Consider the following 24,663-nt stretch of genomic DNA (forward strand, 5'->3'; position numbering starts at 1 on the left):
ACTTAAACAGCAAGGAAAAGCTGGCTACATTGACAGGTGTATGGTATTACTACTTTATTTGAAAAATAAACTAACATGTGGTAGCAGAAGAAAGCCAGCAAAAACGTGGCAACTAAAACTGTAGGGCAGAATGTGTCTAACTACGAGGACCCTGGAACAAATTAATTTTAGTGAAGTTTTTATGTAGAATAAAACAGGTGCAATTTTGTTTATTTCAAGGTTTATTTTTTAACCCGTTGCCTGCCATCGCGAGCACTACCTATGTAGTGCTGTGCAAGTCCGTTGGCCGACGCGGCCCCGCCAGCGCACGGTAACGTCCGCACTGCGGCGGATTCTACGCCGTGGAAAAAGGGTTAAAAGAACATAAGGAAATATTTCATTTCTATAAATAAAAAACAGGAACTGTGTAGTAAATTTGCCTTTTCTGCACTGTCACTCCCTATTTCGCACCTTTTGCAGGATTATTTTTTTAGCTGATGTTAGAACTCTGCTCACTTTACCTTGCTAACCAGTGGTGATGTGCCTGTACTCCCCTTTAAACATGTTTAAATTGCAATACTTCTAACTGGCATATTTAACTTACCTATAAGGTCCTAATGTTTGGTGCAAGGAGTACCCAGGGTCTGGAAGTTAAACACAAGCTACCTGCAGCACCTATTGTGCGACCAACTACAAAGATACTCCAAACCGACGCCTACGCTGTAGCAGTCTAAAAACTGCAAATCGACCGGTCAAAAGAAACCATTTTGACAGGCCTTTTAGTCAACAAGACGGGGTGCATGGTATTTAAAGCATGACTTGTGGAAATGTAATGTTAACATGTACTTACAGTGACTAGCATCCAAAACTGCAGCAGGCCTAGCTGTTATTTTTTCTCTATACAAAAAAGTTAACGCAATACAATGGAGTATGAACCCATGGAGGGAAATATTCTGGCCCTGGTGGTGTGGGCGATAGACAAGAGAATATGAAGATTATCAGCATACCAGTAGTAACTGTTTCCTTCAATAGTAACTCCAAGCGCTGCATCTGTGCAACTTGATGTAAAGCAGATACAGGGTTAATTTCTCCACGTCTGTACTTCATTATCAAATCTTTCGGTATTTTTTTGGGAGGAAGAGATGCAATTGAAGGAGGCACTACAACTTGAGATAAAAAGGGTTCTGGACAAAAACCTAAAAAAAAATAAGATAAAATGAAAACCACAGCTGCAGTAAATTGACGATTCATTTGGTTACACAACATTATAGTGAGTGAAAAAGCTCTTCAAACAGTGCAAATGATGGGATTTGCTATATTTTTTAACTTGCTTTCTTAACGAAATTAAAGAGATAGCTATCACGAGGTTACAATAATATTAATTACACCTACATCCTTCAATATTACATCCTCACAACCATTTCTTCTTAGTCCACAAAAATTAAAATCCACCCCTCAGGAATCAGCAAGGCACTGAGGTCTTAGAAGGAGTACGAGAAAACTGCGTAGGCTTGTCACATTAATACTGTGGTGTACCAGTTAATGGCGGAAGGGGCTCTGTGAACGGTCAAACGGCCTGGGTCAGGGGCTGGACTTTTGGTTCACGACAGGCAGCATTTAAACCTCAGGACACTGGGAAGCTGTCCGGCAACTTCCCGTTGTACAGCGTCTTCACAGTTGCTAGTTCGTACACTGGTGCCGTGCCTCACCTGTGTTATTTTCTCCCTGTAGAGTTCCTCTGTTCCTTAACCTCCTTGCCTGTATACCGACATTGGTCTTTGGATTTGAAGTACTACTGTGTCTTTCCCCTTTGTTTACACTGACCTTGCTCTTCAGATTCTATTTTGGCTCTGGCGTTTTACTGGGGATTTACCTTTTCAACTAGGACACAATTGCATGTTTGCTGCCCCTTGCTCTCTGGAGTCTGTTGTGACTTTGTCTGGCTGTTTCGCAGATTGACTTTTGCTTCTCAGATGTATTGATTATTTGTCAGAGTTTGGGGCTTACCAACTTCACTCCCTCCTGGCTTAGGTTCAACCTGACACACCTTTTATGATTCAGCAAACAAACATGGTTATTGTAGGTTTGGTTGGAGCATCATGTATTTAGGATTAACACTTAAGAGCTACGTGCATTTTATTTTGTTAACTAGAGGGTCGCACTAGCTACGGATAGTCTATGAATACCTGCACTATGACCAGAGACTTAAGAGTCACATCAAAGTAGTGTTGGTTGTGCTGCTCGTCTATCTCTGTCATTCAGTCCCCTACATCTCTGGTGTGACTCCTCTCTGGGGTGAGGGTGGATTGTGATCATACACAATGCACTATTGAGTCCGAAAACTGCCATGTAGGCAAGGCCAGCCCTAAAGAGGTGCTTACTTTTCCCTTCGCCTGCTACCGTTGCTGCCATGCAGAAGTATTTTCTCTGCCTTGTTAGAATAGGAAAGCGGGGGGGTCTTTCCCCAAGACTCAGAAACTGTTTTTATGTCAGACCTGTGGCAGAAATTAAGTGCTAAGGCTAGCTCTTCATGCGGTCAGTGGCAACATATCCGCCATGAATGTCCCCCGAATGCCCCATACACATATTTATATCGATATCTATATCGATATCTATATATATATTGTATTATCCCACTGCTCATCCTGTTTATTCAAAGCAAGGCTTTGTTGCATGCACAAGAAAACCAAGGTGTCTGTGTTCATGAAAAGGCAGCATTGCCAGTAAACGCTACAAGAAGGATGGGCAATTTATGAGTTCAGAAAGGTAGCACTTTAGCAACAAATTTAAATCCGCTTACATCAGAAAGCATGAATTTAATAGGCTCCAATACATGGCATTAAAAACATGAATGAATATACACAAATGCAGAAAGCTGTACAGGCAATGAACACCAACTGATTTCATTGCCATCTTTTTAATCATGATTATCTCTGGCAAATTTCAGAAACTACATCTGTGAGGATGGACAGAACACGGGTCTTGTGGGTGCATTTCAGACATTCAATAGCCCGGAAGGAAAAGGCAACTATAACAGGAATGCACACATTAGAACAATAGTTACTTACCTGTAATCTGTGGTTCCCCAGTATTGGTATCTTTCTTTCATAGATTCACATGTCTCTATCCTTCCCAGTCGTCGGAGTGGGAGTCCCACGGTACATAAAAAAGCAATAATTATGCACATAATAACCATACCATGACCGGGAAACGATGCACTGCGAAATCGGAACTATGGTGCCTATGTGGCAGTGTTCTGTTTATTATAAGTCTGCAATAAAAATCGTTTAAAAAAAATAATAATAATAATAATAATAACCATACCATAGGTAATCATAGAACAAGGAAGTAAAGTAGCTAGAAACGAAAAGAAAAAATTTCCACATTTATGACCCGTCCACGTCATTATTTATAGTCCAAACTAAAGCCAATCAGGCGAAAGAACCCTCCAGAATTTTCTCCTCATAGGCTCAGGCTCTCAGATTTTCTCATAGGCATATGTACAAGAGACATTATGCAACAAAATATATGGAAGATACATACATATATATAGTGAGCAAGGCGGGAGCAAGCCGCCGAAACGCGTCTGAGCAGAAACTGATCTTGACAATAAACGTTTGAATTAAGATACACGGAGTCAGCGCCTTCTTTTGATGGAAAGTATGGTATGGTGAAAATATATATATATATATATATATATATTCACTGAAAAAACCATAGGTTTTAGGGGTGTTATAGTTAGCTGGACATTTCACTCGTACAAGACCATTGAAATTCCACAGCTATAGTTAGTTGTACGAACTATAACTCGCGCGCCCGCAATCCACTGCTGATGATGTCACATATTGCATCATTCATGACATGGTTATGAATGTAAAGCTAACTATAACACACCTAAGGGGCGTGGCCACGGCGGAGAGCGGAATGGCCGCTCTTCAGTGAAGCTCCTCCGTGCGGGCTCCCGGCGGAGATGAACACGGCATGATCCACACCTCCAATTTGCCGTAACTTACCTGATTAGCCTCCTGATGCCGCCCGGTGCCTTCGGAACCTTCTATTGCCATCGGGAGCGACCTCGGCGGTGAGTGGGGCGGAGGGGAAGCGAGGCCTCCGGACCTCGGCGCCATCTTCTCTTCTGCGCCGGTACACTGGGTGGGTGCGGTTCGGGTCTCGCCCGCCGGGCCTCTTGCTCTTCGCTACTCCCTCCGGGCCCCCTGGCGCGCTGCCCTTCCTCCGTGACCCCCCCCCCCCCCCCCGCCTGGGGCGCCTGATTCCTATCGCGCTCCGGGGCCTCGGGCCTAGGAGCGCGCTGGGGCCTCGATTGGTGGACCTGTGCAGAGGTTTTTTGGGCGGCGGGCGGGTGCGCTTGTCTGGGGGCGGCGGGACTCGGGGTTTGAGACGGCCGAGATTACCGGCGGCGCTCACCGGTCGCTTCCGGCGGCCCTGCCCCACTCGCGCCTGGCGGAACGGCTGTTCCCCCCCCCCTTCCTCCTGGCCTTACTTCAGGAGAGGGTCGCTCCCTGCCCTGAGACCCGCTGATTCTGGCACGCGTTGTTGCTGGTGCCTGGCCTCCACTGTGTCCTCCTGCTCCCTGCACACGACTGTTGGCGACTGCCAAGATCCACTGCGCCACTTCCGAGGGCAGAGCCTCTGCAGCCCTTGCTTGCCGTGCTCAAACGCTACACACTCCACTGGGGCCTACCGGAGCTCGAACCTGCCACCGCCCTATCGCCACCTGCCTTGTAAATTGGCGCCGGGGACAGTTGCTGCTGCCACCGCATCTCCCTCTCAGTCTTGGAGATGGGGAAGAGGGACCTGAACCAACGGAAGCTCAGCTTCGTCAAGACCTCTCTTCTCACCACTGACCCCCCTCCGGGGACGGCCTCTGGGGCCGCTGGCGCAGTGGAGGCGGGGGATGCTACTGCGATGATGGCCGCCATGATGGGGGAAATGCGCGCTGGCTTCAAGGCGCTGGACGCACGCTTTGACGCACTGGACCAGCGGCTTTCGGACATGAGCTCTGCAGTTCAGGCTCATGACCGTAGACTTGATTTAGCGGAGTCCAGGATTTCGGACATTGAGGATGGGGCTGCGAAGTCACTGAAACGGCTGGAACGGGTCGAAACAATCCTGAAAAACGTGGCCATAAAAAATGAGGACTTAGAAGCGCGTAGCCGGCGCAATAACATTCGTATCTTAGGCGTGGCGGAGACGACTGCCACAGGCCAGTTTGATACTTTTGTGGAACACCTTCTCATCGAGCTATTTGGAAAAGACACCTTCACTGCTGGCTTTGTTGTGGAGCGAGCCCACAGATCGCTGGGGCCCAGGCCCCGCACAGGTCTCCCACCCAGGCCCATAATAGCTCGCATCATGAACTTTCGTGATCGCGACGCCGTACTCCGCGCTGCACGGGAGGCGGGTGAAGTGCAATGGCAGGGCAGTAAATTGTCCTTTTTCCCGGACCACACACTCATGGTGCAAGAAGCGCGTCGCAAATCTACTAGCGTCAAGTCTGCTCTCCGTAACCTTGGTTTAAAGTACGCCATGCTCTATCCGGCGAGACTGAAGGTGGAGGTGGACGGCGGAATCCGCTTTTTTGACTCTCCAGCTGAAGCGCAAGACTTTTGTCACGGCTACATGAAGCGAGGTTCCACATTCCCTTTGGCTCCGGCTCGCATTCTCCACCCCGCACTGATACACAGTCCAGCGCCGATCTTTTTGCCGATGCGGACAGGGGCTGATTCTCCAGCGTCTCCTCCTCTTTATATGCTATCTGTTATGATGTTAATGGTTATTCTTTCCAGGTTTGTTGCACGAACATTGACGTAGTGTTCGCTTTGCCGGATAGCCCGCGTGGTGTGGCGTTGCTACCCCCATGGCGTACGCCTGCTTCCATATCTTCTTTTGGGGTTTAATGTTTTTTTTGTCAAATGTATATTCACTACAATTGTGGTTTTCGCAAATGACAATTTTTGCTATATTTCTATTTTTGATCGGGGATTGCCTCTCAGGGGATGTTGGGAGGCTGGGTGGTGGGAGGGGGGTGGGCTGTGTGTCGCTTTTGTGGTCTTTTTTGTTTGCATGTTGTTTTGCCAGATTCATATGACTGGCTGGCCGGATGCACAGCTTTCTTTGATTGACCATGTTATGGAGATATGGCCGGGATAGGTCTTCGGACTGGCCCCTCCATGTTAACGCTGATGACTTGGAATGTTCGTGGCCTGAACAACACGCGGAAGCGCAGACAGGTACTGAACTATGCTGTGTGCCACAAGGTGGAGGTGCTGTTCCTACAGGAAATCTTTGTTGAGGGTGGATCTGCACACCTGTAATCAATTGTAAAGGTATTCTTTTGTGTCCTTAGAAAAATCTTAGCGTGCTTTCTAGAATGGGGGATGTGTGCCTAACTCCCTCCTAATTAAGGAACATGCAAGTACGAGCCCGGGGATGCCCTGGACTACTAGATGCACAGCTGCTGGGCGTTAAGCCTTTAAAAGCTCTATAAAGTGTTTAACCTTTTTTTTCAACTGTATTCAACATACACATTTATTGGTCAATATTTAACCTCTTCAATCAAGAAACAGTAAAGTAAAAGCACATCATTATTCATTCGTATTCAATGTTAAACAAAATCACATGAAAATATTAATTCATCATATTTTCAATTCGCTTATTGTGTAATAACGTCAAAAGTTATTGTTTGCACCAAATTAATATCCAACATCCCAATGCATTTCGGGTTACATACTGAACCCTTCGTCAGGGGATTAATGATATGCAATCAAAAGTACACAAGTCCATGAGTTGTCAACTTCTTGTAGTGTAGATTCTACAGGATCTATAAAACAGCAACAAAAGAAATTGTATAGTGTTCTCACTTAAGTAAAACATTGTATTACTAAGTCCTCAGGGGTGCCACCGAGAGATAGAAAAACCTTGTGTCACGTGAGCAATCAATAAATATGAAACTCAAGAAAGCCTTCTCACAGTAACGTGTCTGCTTGGTGTCTGGAAAAATATATAGAATCCAAGAAAAGGTGCTCGCAATATCTAAAACAAAGTAAAGCCTAATCATCGTGTGTAAGAACATGCAGGTGCCAAGTATCCAAGTTGAAAAAATACTCGTTCCTACAGGAAACCCATTTGATGCATTCGGACACTCACTCTCTGGCCAGGGGATGGGGTGCACACAGAGTGCTTTCATGTTACAGTAAATACGCCAGAGGGGTGGCGATTCTGGTTCATAAACGTATTCCCTTTGTGCTGCTCGATAGCAAGACTGACGATGAGGGCAGGTATGTGCTTATCTCTGGAGTGTTGTATGGGTATAGGATTGCCATGGTGTGTGCCTACGGCCCTAATGTTGACTCCCCTGCCTTTTTCCAACATCTACAGCTTCTGCTGCTCCGTTCCGACATTGACTTACTGGCGATGGGGGGTGACTTCAACCTCTTGATGAATCCTGGTAGGGACAGCACCTCCCTCTTCCCGGACTGCAAACCGCTTGCCCGCTCAGTGATGGCGGACATCTGCTCCCACTTTTTCCTCATCGATGTAGAGGCCAAGGCGCACCCACACACCCCCGACTACACACATCACTCAGGCTTCCATAACACTAGCACCAGAATAGACTACTGGCTACTCTCCCCAGGCGTGGCCGGTTGGATAGACGCTCTTTCCACGCCCCCACGCACACTGTCCGATCACTCCCCGATGGTGCCGACACTGTCGGTCCAGAGGTTGGGCGGATATGAAAGACAGTGGCGGTTCCCCGGCAAGGCCTTGCTTGACCAGATTTTTACGGAGGAGGTCCGCACAGCCATTGATGACTATTTTGAAACTAACACTGGCTCGGTGGCCTCCTGGGCCACACTGTGGGAGGGTTTAAGGCCACCATCCGAGGGGTTTGTATTCCCAAACACGTTGGGGCCCTTCGTGACACTCGCACCACTTTAACCCGCATAGAAGCGGACCTCTCCGCACTGGATAGGGAGATACTTAGAGATCCCTCCCCAGCCCGAGAGGCCAGGCGCCTTGAACTTCTGCTGGAATTTAGAGACACTGCGGATAGGGAGCTTCAATTTCTGGGTAAACACTACACAGCGCGTCAGTATGGGGAGGGAGAAAGGCCGGGCAAGTTGCTGGCGCAGATGCTCCGCCCACCACACCAAGCGGCATACATAACTGATATCCTTGACGCTCAGGGCACACGGCATTACTCCACTCCCGACATTTGCGATGCCTTTCTGTCCTACTATACCCGTCTTTACACTTCTACACTATCCGGTGCCTACTGCGACCCAGGGCCCTATCTTAACGAAATAGCCATGGTCTACCTCGAAAAAAATATGCAGGACTTTCTGGCGGACCCCATCACGCCAGATTACATAATTGAGGCTATAGACTCGATGAAGAGCTCCTCGGCGCCTGGTCTTGATGGGTTTACTGCCGATTTTTATAAGGAGTACAAAGAAGAACTGGTGCCGCACCTGGTGGAGGTCTATGCGGAGGCATTGGAAACGGGCGTACTCCCCCCCCACCCCACCCTCCGGGAGGCGGTCATAGTTCTGCTTCCCAAGCCGGGTCGTGATCCCTCCTACTGTAGTTCCTACCGCCCTCTGTCCCTCCTAAACCTTGACTACAAAATTCTAGCCAAGGTCCTGGCAATTCGCTTGGCGCTTCTTGTAGATACCCTGGTCACGCCGGCCCAATCCGGCTTTGTCCCACCTCTCTCAACCTCCGCACGTTGTTCTCTGTTCTACATAAAATCGACCCCTCCACCCCGGCGGCTGCGGTCTTCCTGGACGCTGAGAAAGCGTTCGACACCCTGGAATGCCCTTTTTTTTATCCATCATGCGCAGAATGGGCATGCCTGCGATGTTTGTGGCCACGGTAGAATTGCTGTACACTGCACCCACGGCGCGCATACGTTTGAACGGCACCATAACTGGGAACTTTGCGCTTTCCAGAGGGACCAGACAGGGCTGCCCCCTGTCCCCACTCCTGTACATTCTGGCAATGGACCCCTTGGTCTGTCATTTTCAGGAGAAACACCTCCACAGGGGTCTGCAATTCCGCACGGGTCCTCTTCTTGTCTCTTTATATGCGGAAGACAAGGTCCTGTATGTCCGCACCCCTAGTACTAATTTGGAACCCTTGATCCATGAGATCACGCGCTTCGGCTCGTACTCTGGCCTTAAGATAAATTGGCACAAGTCCCTTATTTTTCCCTTGACCCCCTCCACGGTGCAATGGGATTGTCCCTTCCCACTGGAATGGTGCACGGACTCCGTCAAATACCTTGGAATACACATCCATCTTGATGCGGTGTCCATTGTACGACTAAACTATGGGCGTGCCCTGGATTTTTTGGAGGATAATACGGAGCGTTGGCTCAGTCTTCCTTTGTCCATGCCTGGCCGGATTGCCATTGTCAAAATGGTTGTCCTCCCTCGTTTTTTATATTTGTTCAACAATATTCCGATCCCTCTTACTAAGGTTTTTTTCGCACAGCTTCGCTCTGCCTTGCTGCGCCTGATATGGGGCGGCAGGAGCCCTCGTGTGGCTTGGCGCACGTTGACATTGCCTTATGAACGGGGAGGATTTGGTGTGCCGGATTTTCACCTTTACTACTTGGTGGCGCAGTGCTCATACGCGCACTCCTGGTTTCACCCCGATGCCAGAGTTCCCTTCCTGCGGCCGGAGTCCGATACGGCACTTCCGGTGCCACTCCGCTCCATACTTCCCAAGGGGCTTCCCCGTGACCCACAAGACACAGCCGGTCTCCACTACGAGCTGGGCCTGGGATAAGTTGCGGAGACTACTCCGCATGGATAGGTTGTACTCTTCTGCGCTTCCCCTCCCCAACCCTCACTGGCTCCCCATCACTGGAGAGGCGATGGTTGGCCGCACGCTATCCAAATTTCAATTACACACGATTGGTGACCTGTTCCCTGAGGGGCATGCTTTTTCTTTGACGGAGGACGCCCGCTTCGATGACCGCACATTCATGGACGCCTTCACCCTGACCAGACTCCAGTCCATGCTGCGCGCCGAATTCCCCACGTTTCCATTGTCTCCGCCTGAGGACCCTGCACTCACGTTTATTATACAGACTCAAACAGGCACTCACGTGGTGTCACGGCTATACAGACTATGCATGGCATCTCTTCCCTCCTTTGACACCGCGGTGCACGCTGCGTGGGAGAGGGACTTGGGCATTCAGATTACTGACGATCAGTGGGAGGCATGCTGCGCTGTCACCAAAAATGTGTCCATGAATAGTAAGCACAAACTTCTTCACTTCAAGTTCCTACGGAGGATGTACCACACTCCTACGCTTGCTCACAAAATAGACGCTAACAGGCCGCACTGTTGTCCCAAGTGCGCCTCTCCTCATGCTGACTTTTCCCCACTTGTCATGGAAGTGCCCGCGAATACATACATATTGGCTAGAAGTCCATAGGGTCCTGGGTGAAATACTGGGCATGACTCTGCATCCTACCCCCGAAATTGCGTTGTTGGGCTACGTTGCTAATTTCCCGCACCCTCTCCGTAGACTAGCATCCCTGTGCTTCCTTCTGGCCAAGAGGGAAATTGCGCTGCTCTGGTGCGCTCGTCGCGCTCCGCAGGTTGGCGCATGGCTAAGGAGTGTGGCCCACTGCAATGTTAACAGCGTGGAATTTTCGGCCTTGCTCCCTCCAGCTTCCCGTCCGACAGATATATGGGGGCCATATCGAAGCTATGTTGAAAAACTGACTCAGAAGGCACAGTCCCAATCCCTTCATTCCATTGTCCCGGAGGGGGTGGGTTAGGCTGAGTGCGGCTCTGACGCGCGCCCGACGCCATCTGACGTGCCACTCACCAATTTGGGCTCTATACTGCAGTCTGCTTTGGGTGGAGGAGTTGGGCATGGACGTGGGAGCCGGCGTGTTTCCATGCGTAATGCTTGCCAACTGGGGAGTCTCGCTCCTTTTTGAGTGGGGAACTGTGCTGGCGGACCCGTGCCAGGATGCGTGGGTTATGCCCCTGACCACCACGACATTCTAATTATGTACCTGCTTCTGTGCTGCCCGACTTGCCTTCTTGATTCTCGCATGCTTATTGATTTCATTTCCTTTGCTGTACTGTGTTTTTTTGTTGTTCATGCACTTCGTTCATTTTTATCTTTATGATTTTCCTGTATTGGAAAAATGGCACTCTGTATTTTTGCTCAAACCGACCAGGGCTTCTCTGCTCCTGCATTAATCTTCTCCGTTTGTTGTGTATTGTACCGCCAGTTGGTACACATCTACTGTCCTGGTTTGTTGACAACTGCTGTGCATTGTATTTGGTGCTGAATAAAGTCTTTAATAAAAAATAAAAAGAAAAATTAAAAACTATAACACCTAAAACCTATGGTTCTTTCAGTGAATTTCAAAGGATTTTAAATGCTAATTCCAAACTAGAACATGTCTGAAACCTATGGTTCTTTCAGTGAATTTCAAAGGTTTTGTAAATGATAATGTATTGTTCTATTTATTTTTTTGATACTGATTTACTACATTTTTTTTAAAACATTTTTTAGATATTTTATTTTTTTAATTACATTACATATTTTTAATATTATTTGAAAAAAAATGTTTTTAAAAATATTGAAATTCTAATATTGTTTTTTTATTTTGTATTTGTTTAAATATTGTTATATACATTTTATATAGCAGGCAATGATATCCTATTGAAGGAAATTCAAGTTACTGGTAAGTACGGTTAGAATTAATTATCAGGATCAGTACTGGGCTCAAAGATGCACAACTGAGGTCTCTCCTGATAACAGGTGAGTAAATCGGAATTCGTAGTTCGGCTGATTACTTCAGTCCAGTATATATATATAGAGCCACTTTCCTACACCATCCTCTCCCTTCACCACTGTGCAAACACGCCCTGTGGCGCGTTTTAAGTTGGGGAAATAATTCCCCTTCGATCCGGAGGGTCCCTAGGGTCCAAATAGCCCACTAGGTACATCCAGTAGGCACCACAACGCAACACAGCTCTGTGGCGCTTATTGGAGGGACTCAAGGGGGACTTAGTCTCCCAACTTGGAACAGCCAAAGGGCGCGTTTACACAGTGGTGATGGGAGGGGACGGGGCCTGAGGTGACGTGTGCAAACACTAGCTGTGGCGCATTGTAAGTTGGGGGATTAACTCCCCTTGAATACTGAGGGTCCCTGGGGTGCAACTAGCCCACCAGCTACCTCCAGTAAGCGCCACAGAGCTGAGTTGCAGAGAGGTGTTCAGAGGCCACGCCCCTTTTGACAACACTCTGCAACACCCCCAGGGACCCTCACGATTGACAAGGAATTAATTCCTTGTCCCGTGCCACAGGGTGTGTTTGCACACATGGGAACTCAGGCCCCACCCCCTCCCTGCACCACTGTGCAAACGCGCCCGTGGCGCGTTTTAAGTTGGGGGATTACCTCCCCTTGAATACTGAGGGTCCATGGGGTGCAATTAGCCCACCAGCTACCTCCAGTAAGCGTCACAGACCTGCGTTGCAGATGTATAAAAAGGGCCGTAGCCTCATCTGCAACGCAGCCCCCTGGCACATACTGGAGGTTCCTGGTGGGCTAGTTGGCCCCCAGGGACCCCCAGTATTAAAGTGGAATTCGTTCCCCCCTCGCTTTTGCAGAGTGCTGCAAGAAGGGGGCGTGGCCTCCAGCGCGATGCCAGTCTTTCTTTTTTGTTTTGTTTTAAGAAGGGGGTCAGTGTGGCCCCGTTCTTTTCCTAATATTTTGGCACTGGGGACCCCATCCCCCAGGGCCTGACCCCTTTTTAAAAAAAAAAAAACACAAAAGAATATTAGTTTTGAAGGGGGCCGCGTGGCCCCCCTCCCGAGGCCATTTATGGTCCCGGGGACACCATCCCCCTTGACCTCTTCGTTGTGGATCGTGGGGAGGGTCCCGAATCCCCCCACGGTCCCAGCCGGCTCTCCATGACCAGCAGGAGCCGGCATTGCTTTTCCACACGGGGAGCAGCTAACATGCTGCTCCCCATGTGGAAAAGCAATCTGCTTTGCTTCATTGAAACGAGAGCAGGTATCATTGAAGCGAGAGCAGGGAAACCTGCTCTCGCTTCAATGAAGCAAAGCAGTTTGCAATGACAGGGTGGGAGCCACGAGGCTCCCACCCTGTCATTGCAAACAGCAGTGTCCCGGGGGTGTGCACCCCGGGACACTGCAGGAGCCGGCCCTGGGGGGTGGCGGTCCACAGGGCCATCAATGGCTCCAGGAGCAGGGCCACGCGGCCCCCCCTCAAATTATTTAAAGCTGCGGAGGGTGGTGGTCCCCGGGGCAGGGGGGTCCGTCACGGACCCCTACATCTAAATATTTAGAGACCGAGGGAGGTGGCAGTCCCCGGGGCGTGTGGGGGGGCTAGAGCCCCCCCCCCCCCACACAGGGTATCTTTTTTTTAAAAGCCCCGGGGGTAGCGGTCCCCAGGGCTGCGTGGGGGGGGGGGGCGTCAGCCCCCCGCCATTAGGTTCTAAAAGCCCCAGGGGGTGGTGGTCCCCGGTGGCGGTCTGAGAGCCCCCCCCCCCGCAACTAATTTAAAGAGGCCCCGGGGGTGGCGGTCCCTGGGGGTGGGGGGCCTGAGAGCCCCCACTACCTAATGTAAATAAGCCCCGGCGGGTGGCGGCCCCCGGGGCTGGGGGGGCCCCCTCTTAGCCCCCGTTTACATAAAAAGTATTGCCCCCGGATTTTGGCCTCCCAGGTGCCAACAACAAAGCGCGGGAGCCTGCGCTTCGTTTTTTTTATATTTCGGCCGAAATTCACGCTGGGTGCGCGAATCTTGCAGATTTTTTTTTAATGCTTATTTTGGACCTAGGGAGCCTTCTGGGACCCCCCTGAGCAGGCCTAGGGGGTCAGGGGGTTTCTACCCTGCCCCCTTTTTGCATTCTGCGCATTCGTTTTTCTGCTGTCTTGTCCCTCGGTAGAACTGAGTTCCAGTACATACCCTTCTTTTATTTCTAGTTACAAGCACGCTCAGTTGAGCATCTGGCAGGCATTATGGGACTGGAAGTCCAAACATCATTTCCCAAGTGGGCCGCATGGCAGTTTGCATTCTGAGTTAAACAATCATTCCGGTTACTCAGCCAGGTGCCCGCCCCAGTGCCACCACACAACTCACGCTCCTTAATTACTGGCAGATCACCAGCAACGGATTGGCTCCATCAGCAGCAGTGCAGCTCGCGACCGGGCCGGCCGCAATTAATAATAAGAAAAAGGTGCCCCCAGGTAAGCCGCACACACAGGAAGTAAGGGTGGATTTTTAGGGAGAGTAGGCAGTATACAATGCTAGATGATATGTATCTGAGAAACAGTAATGAGGAGGAGGGAAGAACAGAGGCTCACCTTATTTAAAAAGCTTACGGAGCACTGCTTGTCCCACAGAAGTATCTGCATTACTGGCAGCTTCCAAACAGTAGTGCTTGGTAAAGGTGTGCCTGCTGGACCACGTTGCAGCTCTGCAGATTTGATGAAGAGGCACACCAGCAAAAAGAGCAGTGGAGGAAGAAACTGCTCTAGTAGAATGCTCTTTCGGAGTGGTTTGTAATGGTCTTCCCGCTTGCTGATGACAGAAACAAATTGCAGTAGAAATCCAATGAGCTATGGTCTGCTTGGACATTGGGTGTCCTTGGCGCATCTTTCCATAGGCCACAAACAGCTGATCCGATTTTCGGATTAAAGAAGTTTGTTGCAAATAGAATTTCAGACATCTCTGGACGTCAAGGGTATGCAAAGTTCTTTCCGCAGGTGATTGAGGATTAGGAAAGAAAGTCTTTAAAATGATCGGTTCGTTTAGATGGAAGTCGAAGGTACTTTAGGCATAAAACTGGGGTTAGTGCATAGCACTACCGAGTTCGAGGTGAACTGAAGGAACGGCGGATTGATAGTGAAGGCTTGAATGTCACTGACCTGCCTAGCTGATGTTAAGGCCAACAGCAGTGCCATTTTCTAAGATAGAAACTTCAAATCCACCCTATGAATAGATTCAAAGGGGTCAAACATTGGTTGATGTAACTCCCACTTGTGATTGGACACGGTTGACCTGCTGAGGGCATTGCAAACTCCGAGAATATGGACAGCTGACAGGCGGATCCAGTGTCGGATTGCCCAATCCAAAATTTGCTGTGCTTGTTGAGACAGCAGGGCGGACCTCGTCCCTCCCAGTTTGTTCAAGTAATGCATACTTGTTGCATTGTCCGTCCTGATCAATACTGATGCCCCGAGAATGATGGTGCGAAAAGATTTTAGGGCCACGAAGATCGCTAGCAATTCTAGAACGTTGATATGCCACGTCCGCTGCTGTACGTCCCATTTGCCGCTGACAGTCAGCCATTGAAGGTGTGCTCCCCACCCTGCTAGGGATGCGTCCATGGTGATGACGAAATTTGGAGCTTCCACTAGGAACACGAAGCCTGCTGCCACGTTCGTCTTGCAAGTCCAATAGTGTAAGGTTTCTCCCATCCTGGGAGTGATGTGAATGAGAGCGTCGAAGGACCCCGAAATCTGTAACCATTGGTCGTTGAGCTCCTCTTGCAAGGGTCTCATTCTGAGACTGCAGTTGGGCATTAAAGGAATGCAGGAAAAAAGCTTCCCGAGAAATCATTTGAACTGCTGGACTGAAACGCACACTTTTGATTGCTGTAGCTGGGCAAGTTTGCAAATCTTTAGTTGCCGTTCGTTTGAGACAAAGGCTTGAGTCGGTTGAGTGCCTATGGTGGCTCCCAAGAACGTTCTTTTTTGCGATGGGACGAGATGAGACTTGTAGAAATTGACGGCAAGTCCCAAAGATTGGAAGAGGGACAAACATCTCTGAATGTGGGCGTTCTGGACTGTGAAAGAATTTGCCTTGATAAGGCAGTCGTATAGATACGGAAACATTTGAATTCTTTCCAGACGAAGGTGTGCGGCCGGTGCTAGAACCTTGGTAAACATATGGGGTGCGGAACGTAGTCCAAAAGGAAGGACTTTGAACTGAAATTCCCCGCCAGCCACTCTGAACCGCAAGAACTTTCTGTGTCTGGGTAAAATTGGTTCATGGAAATACGCGTCTTGGAGGTTGAGTGTGGCCATGTGGTCTCCAGTAGTGAGGAGTTTAAGGATTTCTCGAAGTGTCAGCATACAGAAGGATAACTTATTTAGATATTTGGTGAATGGGGCGCCATTCTCCCGATTTCTTCTTTATCAGGAAAAATCTTGAATAAAACCCGGTTCCTCTTTGTAATTGAGGGACCACTCCGATCGCTCCTTTTGGTAAAATCAAATTTATTTGGGGAAAAAAGCTCAGTGAGATGAGCTGGAGGTGGCCCCTTGGAAGGAGAATTTAGAGGAATCTTTACGAACTCTAGAACATGGCCTCTGGCCACAATGTCCAAGACCCACTTGTCTGTTATAGCGGACCAGTTAGAGTAAAATTGGGAGGAGATTCTTCCACCAACTATTAATGGGGTAGGCGGTAGAACAGGTGGCAGGTGGCAAGGTCACGGTTTTTAGATGTATCCCATCCGCGGTAGGAAGGCTTTCTCCTATTCTGTGAATATGAGTTATTTGGTTGTCTGTAGCATTGTTGGCGTTGAGAAGAGGAACGTTGGTTACTTTGATAGGATTGGTATTGTCTTTGCTGCTCCTAGAACAGAGAAGGATTCACGGCGCTTAGCGCCACGAAAAGGCGGCTTCCGAAACTGGAGAAAAGCGAGAGATCTTGCTGTCTCGGTATCCCTTTTTAAATGGCCTAAAGAGCCTCATCCACATGCTGACCAAAAAGATTCACCATCAAACGGCATATCAATTATCTTTGCGAAATGATGTTGGTTTCAGCCAGCCTTGCCGCCGTAGGACTTCGGCACCTGCTAGTTGCGAAAACCTGTAGACGCCACATCCACAGCCGAATCTATGATCTCAGCAGAGATATGTTCCCCCCCCCCCCCCCCCTGCAGTATCTTTAGTGCTTCAGATTTAGATGGCTCAGGCAACATGTCGATGTAGGGAGAAATGTCCAACCACATCTGTCTGTCATATCGGCCTAATATGGCCAGTGAGTTAGCAGCACGGACAGTCGTCGCTGCCATGGTCAAAACCTTTTTATCAATAGCGTTCAAGCGTCTGCCATCCCGATCCGGAGGAGCTGCAATTGGGGAGGAGGTGTTTCTCGCTAGTCGTTGTGCTGCTTAGGCGATAACAGAGTCAGCTTTTTGCTGACCTATGAGGCATGCCGATTAATTATCTGGTGCCTTGTATTTCTGGTCGAGGCGGGGTAGGACCGCAGGAACAGAAGCAGGAGCTTTCATGACCTTTAGTCCCTCTTGCCAAATGAAGTCAATGATTGGTATAGTCCGTGCTGGTTTCCTCGGCTGATCTTTAAAGTCGTAAAGGAAACACTCATCCTTCTTTGTTTCCATAGGAAGGAGGAACCTTTGTGTTGCCCTTTCCATAAGAAGATGAAAACCTCCGATGTCAACTGGAGGAGAATGGATGGGAGCCAGAGTTGTAGGAGATGGAGTCTGTATCTGGTAATCGTCCCACTCCGTAAGAAGCGATCTGTCGTCCAATTCTCCTTCTTCCCTATCGTCGTCAGAGGTGTGAGCATCTTGAGAATGATGAGAAGGCACCGGAGAAGGTCTGGGTGACCTCAATGCAGAAGAGGAAGATTGAGGAACAGGTGTAGGTGGTACATAAGAAGCAGATTCAGATGGAGGAAAACGGCGATAATAGTCTAGCATGAATTGTAGATTTTTTAACAGAGCCAAAGGCATTTGAGCCGTAGGGATCGCATCTGGAGCTGGACAAATGGTTTCTAGGGAAGGATTATCATCATGATCCTCCTCCTGATATTTAATGAATAACTCAGAAGGGCTCTTGGCAGTGCGAAACCTATCATCCTCATCGGATTCCTCATCATTCTCTCCATAATCCATTAATTGTTCAGGTAACGCCAGAGGAACCTTAGTAGGGCAAAAATGAAGTGGAGAGAGGGCCTCCAATGAAGCTCCACATCTTTGCAGCAAGGAAGATGCTGTTGTCAATGGAGGCAACTGAGCAGATGTTGTAGACTATGTAGAAGATGCCGTGGCCGTAGACACTGACCAAACCTGCACTGCTGTGCACGAGGATAATTGTAGCGTCGACGAGGGAGCGAGCGACGAAGCAGTCGTTGACGAAGCTGGTGTCAATGAAGTAATAGTCGACGAGGCAGCTGTCAACGGCGAGGCGGTCTTCGACGACTAGGCGGCCGTCGAAGAGGTAATTGTCGACGAGACCCTTTTAATCTTTGTTGTCGAAGGGACGTCGACTGTAGATTTCACTTCCTTCGTTGACGAGAATGGTTTCAAATAGACGGATACCAGCGAGGATGCCGACATGATCAACTGAGGCCTCGGCGACGAGAAAGTAGCAGTCGGCGTAGTTGTAGCGTCGACGGTAGGCTTCGTCGACAAAGATGTCATAGAGATGGTCGACGAGGGAACCCGTTTGAGGTAAATCCTTTTCGGTTTGAAGCCAGAGACTTCGCAGTTTTTCTCTGGGGTGTAGTAGGCAGAGGTTTACTCTTTGAAGGTGGAGGAGCCTTTTTTGAAGTGGAATGCAGTTCAGCACTCCCAGAAGAAGACAAATGCTCCTCAGCAACCCTCTTCCTAGAGAACGCAGACGTACCAGAGGCAACACTCCCAACTTCAGATAAGGGGTTGTCTTGATCTTTAATCTTCTGTAGCCACAGAAGTAGACGTCCCTCTCTGTCCCTGAGAGTCTGTTGAGGGAAGGTTCTGCAGATATTGCAGTCTCTCACCTGGTGATCAGGATACAAGCAATAAATGCACTTCTTGTGGGGGTCCTCAGAAAACTGCTGGAGCTTCCCACAAGATCCACAAGGCCAAAAGAGAGATTTCTTAGAAGACATCCTGAAGAAAATTGAGAAGTACTGAGCAGAACTCAGGGAGACTCCCTTCACACGAAGTGCTGTAGAAAATCTGAGAGCCTGAGCCTCTGAGGAGAACATTCTTGAGAGTGCTGTCGCCTGACTGGCTGTAGTTTGGACTATATATAATGACTTGGACGAGTAATAAATGTGGAAATGTTTTCCTTTTAGTTACTAGCTACTTAACTTCCTAGTTCTATGATTACCTACGGTATGGTTATTATGTGCATAATTATTGCTTTTTTATGTACCGTGGAACTCCCACTCCGACGACTGGGAATGATCCAGGCATGTGAATCTATGAAAGATACCCCAATACTGGAGAAATAACAATCAAACACAGGAGGCAAACAGTCAGGGAGTGCAAGAAACATCCAGAACAAAAACAGGGGTCATCCCGTCTGGGATAGCCAGAGAACCAATATATAAATAAAGCAAAACATTGGTGCCAAACGCAGTCCACTAGGGAATTTAACAGTGGTACCCAAGACTAATAAAGTCAACAGAACCTGCTGTCAGATTTCAGTGATTGCAGTGGCTGAAAAACTAGTTGGCCCTTAAAAAAATCTAATACATTGCCTGCTGTTAAAGGAGCGCCACTGTACACACACCAGCACAATAACTAACCTTCCAAAACTCGATTTTAAAACCAGTGATCCATAAGCAATTTTGGAATGAGAATTGCAAAACTAAAATATAGATCAAATATAAAAGACACACCGATGTTCTGCACCCTCTCTGTATACCGACTTGCCTACTGCATCTTAGAACAGCAAATTTACAAACCTATTTGTCAAGTATAAGTCAGGCGTAATCCATTTCACAGAACGCAAGTAAAGGTTGATTATAATGGCCAAGTGTTATGCAAAATGCTATTGCTTCTCAAGGGCAAGACATTCAGTAGTTAGTTACATTTCATGAGTCGGTTTCACTTTTCAGCATTAAGCACTTTAAAAAGCACACATTTCTCCATGTTTGTATTAGGTCCACGAATTCTTCCAAGTTGCATATTACATGTGAGCACCTTTAAACTCTTAATGTAATCTGTGCAGTGTCCCTTTACCCCAGGACTATCAAGGTACTGTAAGCAATTATGCGGTTTATGCCCGACACACCAACATTTTGCTGACAGTCTGAAAACCTAGTTTAATTTTTGTAATAAGAAAAACACAAAATATTATAAATCTTTCAGCTCGACTGGTAAGGTACATTTTATTGCACAGTTAATTAAAACTCACAATTTAAAATACACAGCTTTAAAAGGAGATATATATGTCAAAGATAAAAAATAATTATCAGGAGTTAAAATGATATAAGTTCGTGTTAACAGTTTACTTTTTGTTATTGTTCATTTGAGCTACGGACCCAAAATTATGCTCAAAGGCACTGTCTTTCTGTTGCTCAGTTTCCTCGTTTTGTGTTTCCTTAATTCTCTCCGTCACTTCGTCAAGGAATTTTGTAAATCAGCAGTTTAATTGAGTCTCCTGCGGATTGAAACATAATTTGACTGCCTGTCTGCAGGATCTAGTGCCCTTCTGGTTCCATATTGCACCTAGTAAGGATCTCCTTATGTCCGTTAAGCTTGGGCAGAAACATTATGTGGATTAGATCTTCAGATCCTGCTCCGCAGGGACGGCAAGTTTGATCTTCCCGATTCCTTTTCCATGGGGCCAGATGAGGGAGAATTGGTAGTATGCCGAGTCGCAGCTTTAGAAAGTTTTCTTTGATCTTCCGTTTGAATCCGTAGTCCAGGTACGCTTGAGGCTTTAATGTTTTGTAGTCGTTTAGGACTGTCCATCCGTGAGCCCTTTTTGCTAGAGTTTCCTTATCTTCTAGTAGCGATATTATTTTTGTTACTTTCGTTACTAACTTTTTGAAGCTTTTATGATCTACTGGGGTGTCCCAGAGGTCAGTCAGTTCGAGTCTTTCTAGTAATTCCGTCAGATACTTTCTTGCATGTGATCGTTCTCGTCGCTGCAGCTCAATCCAAAGGTGGGCATTTAAGGTGCCTTGCTCTGCGTTTCTAATCTTATGCCAGCATTTTATGAAGCTGCCCCTTCTTTCCACTGCCTGTTTTTGAACCTTGAACTCCAGGCGGATTTGGGCAGGAGATACATAGCTGGGTAGCTGAAAAATGGATCTGTAGGTTTTGCTGATCACTTTGTCGAGGGTCGGCTCGACTGAAATAATGAAGTATTTTCACATCTGTGTTGACGAGAAAGCTCACTATCTTGTGCTAGATGTCCTGTTTATGTACTATTGACACAGTTTCAAGTAATCCTTGCACAAAGTCAGGAAATGAGTGGGGGAGATGTGAAGGATTTGCCTACCTTTGCATACAGAACTGGTCACTGTTCTTACTCCAGTATCCTTTAGAGATCTGCTCTGCCAGACGGTTATTTCCTTCCCTTTAGTGGTGGATCCGACCTCCCCCTTTGACAAAGGTTGAAGAATACATTTGATCTTACAGTGGGATATTTGGGGTGTCAAGGGAAATACAAACCTTTAAGAGAAGCGGGAGAAGCTTTCAAGAATGATGTACTTATCCAAATGCATGAAAGATTGTCATAAAGCGAAAATCACAATTTTACAAATCTCACAGTGCATGAGCAATGGCTGTAAGGACAGTGGAAAACCGTTTTACGATTGGCCATAAAGGCACCACTAATGGTACCAGTGCCATGCCTTCCTACAATCTTAAAAAGGGACTGAATTCTCTCCCTGCTGTGCAGAGAAGAAATTCTGCTAAACATGCTGTAGAAAAAGTGAAATAAATACTTCAACCTTAGGCTTGAATTTCTATTTCACTGATCTGTTAACAGAACTGTGGACAACAGTTTCCTGATTGACCTCCAATGACAGAGGGATATGGGTATGTTACAACAACGTTTTGCCACCAGGGAGGGAAACCAGCCACTCGAAAGCCTTAACACTATTGAAAGGATCCTATACGGAAGGGAGCTGTTGACCACCTGTTAGGTAATCGGAAGTCTCTGGAAACATGAAGCAGCCCACTCTGTGGGCGGTTGCAACCGGAGAGAAAATTGCTTGTAAAGTTACAAGAAGGGGATATGTTCTGTGCCAGATGAAGCCCGCAGCTAATTGTGGGAACGCTTATCAAATGGAATACTTGAAAGGAAATGTGGACCTATTTCCACCGCAACAAAACTTCACGACAACTTTATTCTAGAGGACTGAGGTCAATTCAGTCTAGAAAATTTCTGAAAGAAACCATCTTGGAATATTACTGGAAGAATATTTAAAAATATTGAGAATTAAAGTTAATTAACGTGAGAGGTTATTGAGACTTAAAATGAAAATTAATGGAAAATTGCACTAGGCAACCGTGCTAGGCCCAATAAGCTGAGAAATTGCCATATTAAAGTTAACAGAGCTGAGAAACTGAAAAATGTGCGTTTAATTTAATTTTGACCTTAACTAACTTTTTACAATGAATAGGTGTTGTACAAAATGTTTTATTCTCGTTCATACAGATGATGCAACGTGTAATAAGACCATTATATGAGAATGAAAAAACTTGTTACCTAGAAGGTTATGGATGGAGTTTCACACGTAGTAATGTAGGCTTGAATGGGAGGATAAATTATGAAAGTTTAAAGACGATAAGACAGTTGCGGTCATAGAAGTTGCTGTGTTCCTGTGAGAAGACTCGGACTGAATGTGTTCTCATGAGCGCATCAGACGCAGATTGGTCAACAGAAGAAAGAAGAAGCTACATGAAGGTTGAAACAATATTTTGTTCCACTATAATAGAGAGTGTTCCTAGAGTAGGTCAGAACATTTGTACACATCTTATTCCCCACATATTATTCCCCACATTGTTTTGAGACTGAGTTTCTTTAATCTCTCTTCATGAGGAGTTAAACGTTTATTGATTCTTGCTTTCCTTTTTTACCTTCATTCCTTCATCCTTGCTTTCTTTCTCTTACCTTCTTTGCCTCTTAACTTCTTTCTTTCCTTCATACCTCCTTTCTTGCCTTCTCTGCATTTCCTTTTTTATTTTCCTTTCTTTCCTCCTTTAATTCCTTCTTAATTTCATTCCTTCATTCTTGCGGTCTGTCGTTGTCTTTTGCTCTTTCTTGACTTCTTGCCTTCCTTCTTTCTTGCATTCTTTCTTTCCTGGTATCCTTAGTTTTTGTATTTTTTTTCAATTCCTTCCTTCTTTCTTTTTCAAAGGCATAAGGGTGGCAGCCAATGGCTTGTTTAGGTCTGTGTTAGCTAGGACCTTATGATTTTACAAAAAAAGATATGTATTCCTATTACTTAAAAGCAGTCAAATGGACGAATTGTGGCTGAAAATCCCTTTGTGTCAATTAGATTTTTCTCCCACTCACTTGAGCACGCATCAAGGGGAAAAAGAGTCACCTCACTTCAGCCATTGGCTCACTTCACTGAGTTATGTCATGCTGCCCTTTCACAAGGCCGATACAGAAAAGGGGGTGGTGATGAACAGAGTGTCTGAATTAAGCAGACCACTCTTACCCAGTCCAAAGATCAGGGCTTGATCCATCACCGTTATTTATCTCACTGCCCCATCCCAGCTCAGAACCTGGCTATATGCAAATTAGTCTGTCCCTGGCCCAGTGCATCATGGGAACAGGGCAGACCAAACTACCAAGCCAATTCTTCACCAGAAAGGAGACAAGCTACCGGGGACCGGTTTCTGGCATTTCAGCCTCTTCGGCCCGGCTTGCTTGAATCCTGATGGAGCAGTGAGAAAGGGACTCATGTCTGAGTATACCCTGCCACACCTATAGTGGCCAAAAACGATACAGAAAAGGGGGTGGTGATGAACAGAGTGTCTGAATTAAGCAGACCACTCTTACCCAGTCCAAAGATCAGGGCTTGATCCATCACCGTTATTTATCTCACTGCCCCATCCCAGCTCAGAACCTGGCTATATGCAAATTAGTCTGTCCCTGGCCCAGTGCATCATGGGAACAGGGCAGACCAAACTACCAAGCCAATTCTTCACCAGAAAGGAGACAAGCTACCGGGGACCGGTTTCTGGCATTTCAGCCTCTTCGGCCCGGCTTGCTTGAATCCTGATGGAGCAGTGAGAAAGGGACTCATGTCTGAGTATACCCTGCCACACCTATAGTGGCCAAAAACGATACAGAAAAGGGGGTGGTGATGAACAGAGTGTCTGAATTAAGCAGACCACTCTTACCCAGTCCAAAGATCAGGGCTTGATCCATCACCGTTATTTATCTCACTGCCCCATCCCAGCTCAGAACCTGGCTATATGCAAATTAGTCTGTCCCTGGCCCAGTGCATCATGGGAACAGGGCAGACCAAACTACCAAGCCAATTCTTCACCAGAAAGGAGACAAGCTACCGGGGACCGGTTTCTGGCATTTCAGCCTCTTCGGCCCGGCTTGCTTGAATCCTGATGGAGCAGTGAGAAAGGGACTCATGTCTGAGTATACCCTGCCACACCTATAGTGGCCAAAAACGATACAGAAAAGGGGGTGGTGATGAACAGAGTGTCTGAATTAAGCAGACCACTCTTACCCAGTCCAAAGATCAGGGCTTGATCCATCACCGTTATTTATCTCACTGCCCCATCCCAGCTCAGAACCTGGCTATATGCAAATTAGTCTGTCCCTGGCCCAGTGCATCATGGGAACAGGGCAGACCAAACTACCAAGCCAATTCTTCACCAGAAAGGAGACAAGCTACCGGGGACCGGTTTCTGGCATTTCAGCCTCTT

General features: G+C 47.4%; 1 protein-coding gene across 5 annotated transcripts in view; it reads right to left on the minus strand.

Moving 5' to 3' along the window:
• ADAD1 (adenosine deaminase domain containing 1) overlaps positions 1–24,663 on the minus strand; it is a 1,111,472-nt gene that overhangs the window by 793,404 nt on the left and 293,405 nt on the right. For all 5 annotated transcript variants that reach the window (XM_078676822.1, XM_078676823.1, XM_078676824.1 and 2 more), the window contains one exon: positions 987–1,175. In XM_078676822.1, the coding sequence (XP_078532948.1) occupies positions 987–1,175 (189 nt within the window). The remainder of the gene's footprint in view (positions 1–986; positions 1,176–24,663) is intronic.

Source organism: Lissotriton helveticus, chromosome 2_1 (assembly GCF_964261635.1).
Source record: "Lissotriton helveticus chromosome 2_1, aLisHel1.1, whole genome shotgun sequence".
NCBI lineage: Eukaryota > Metazoa > Chordata > Amphibia > Caudata > Salamandridae > Lissotriton > Lissotriton helveticus.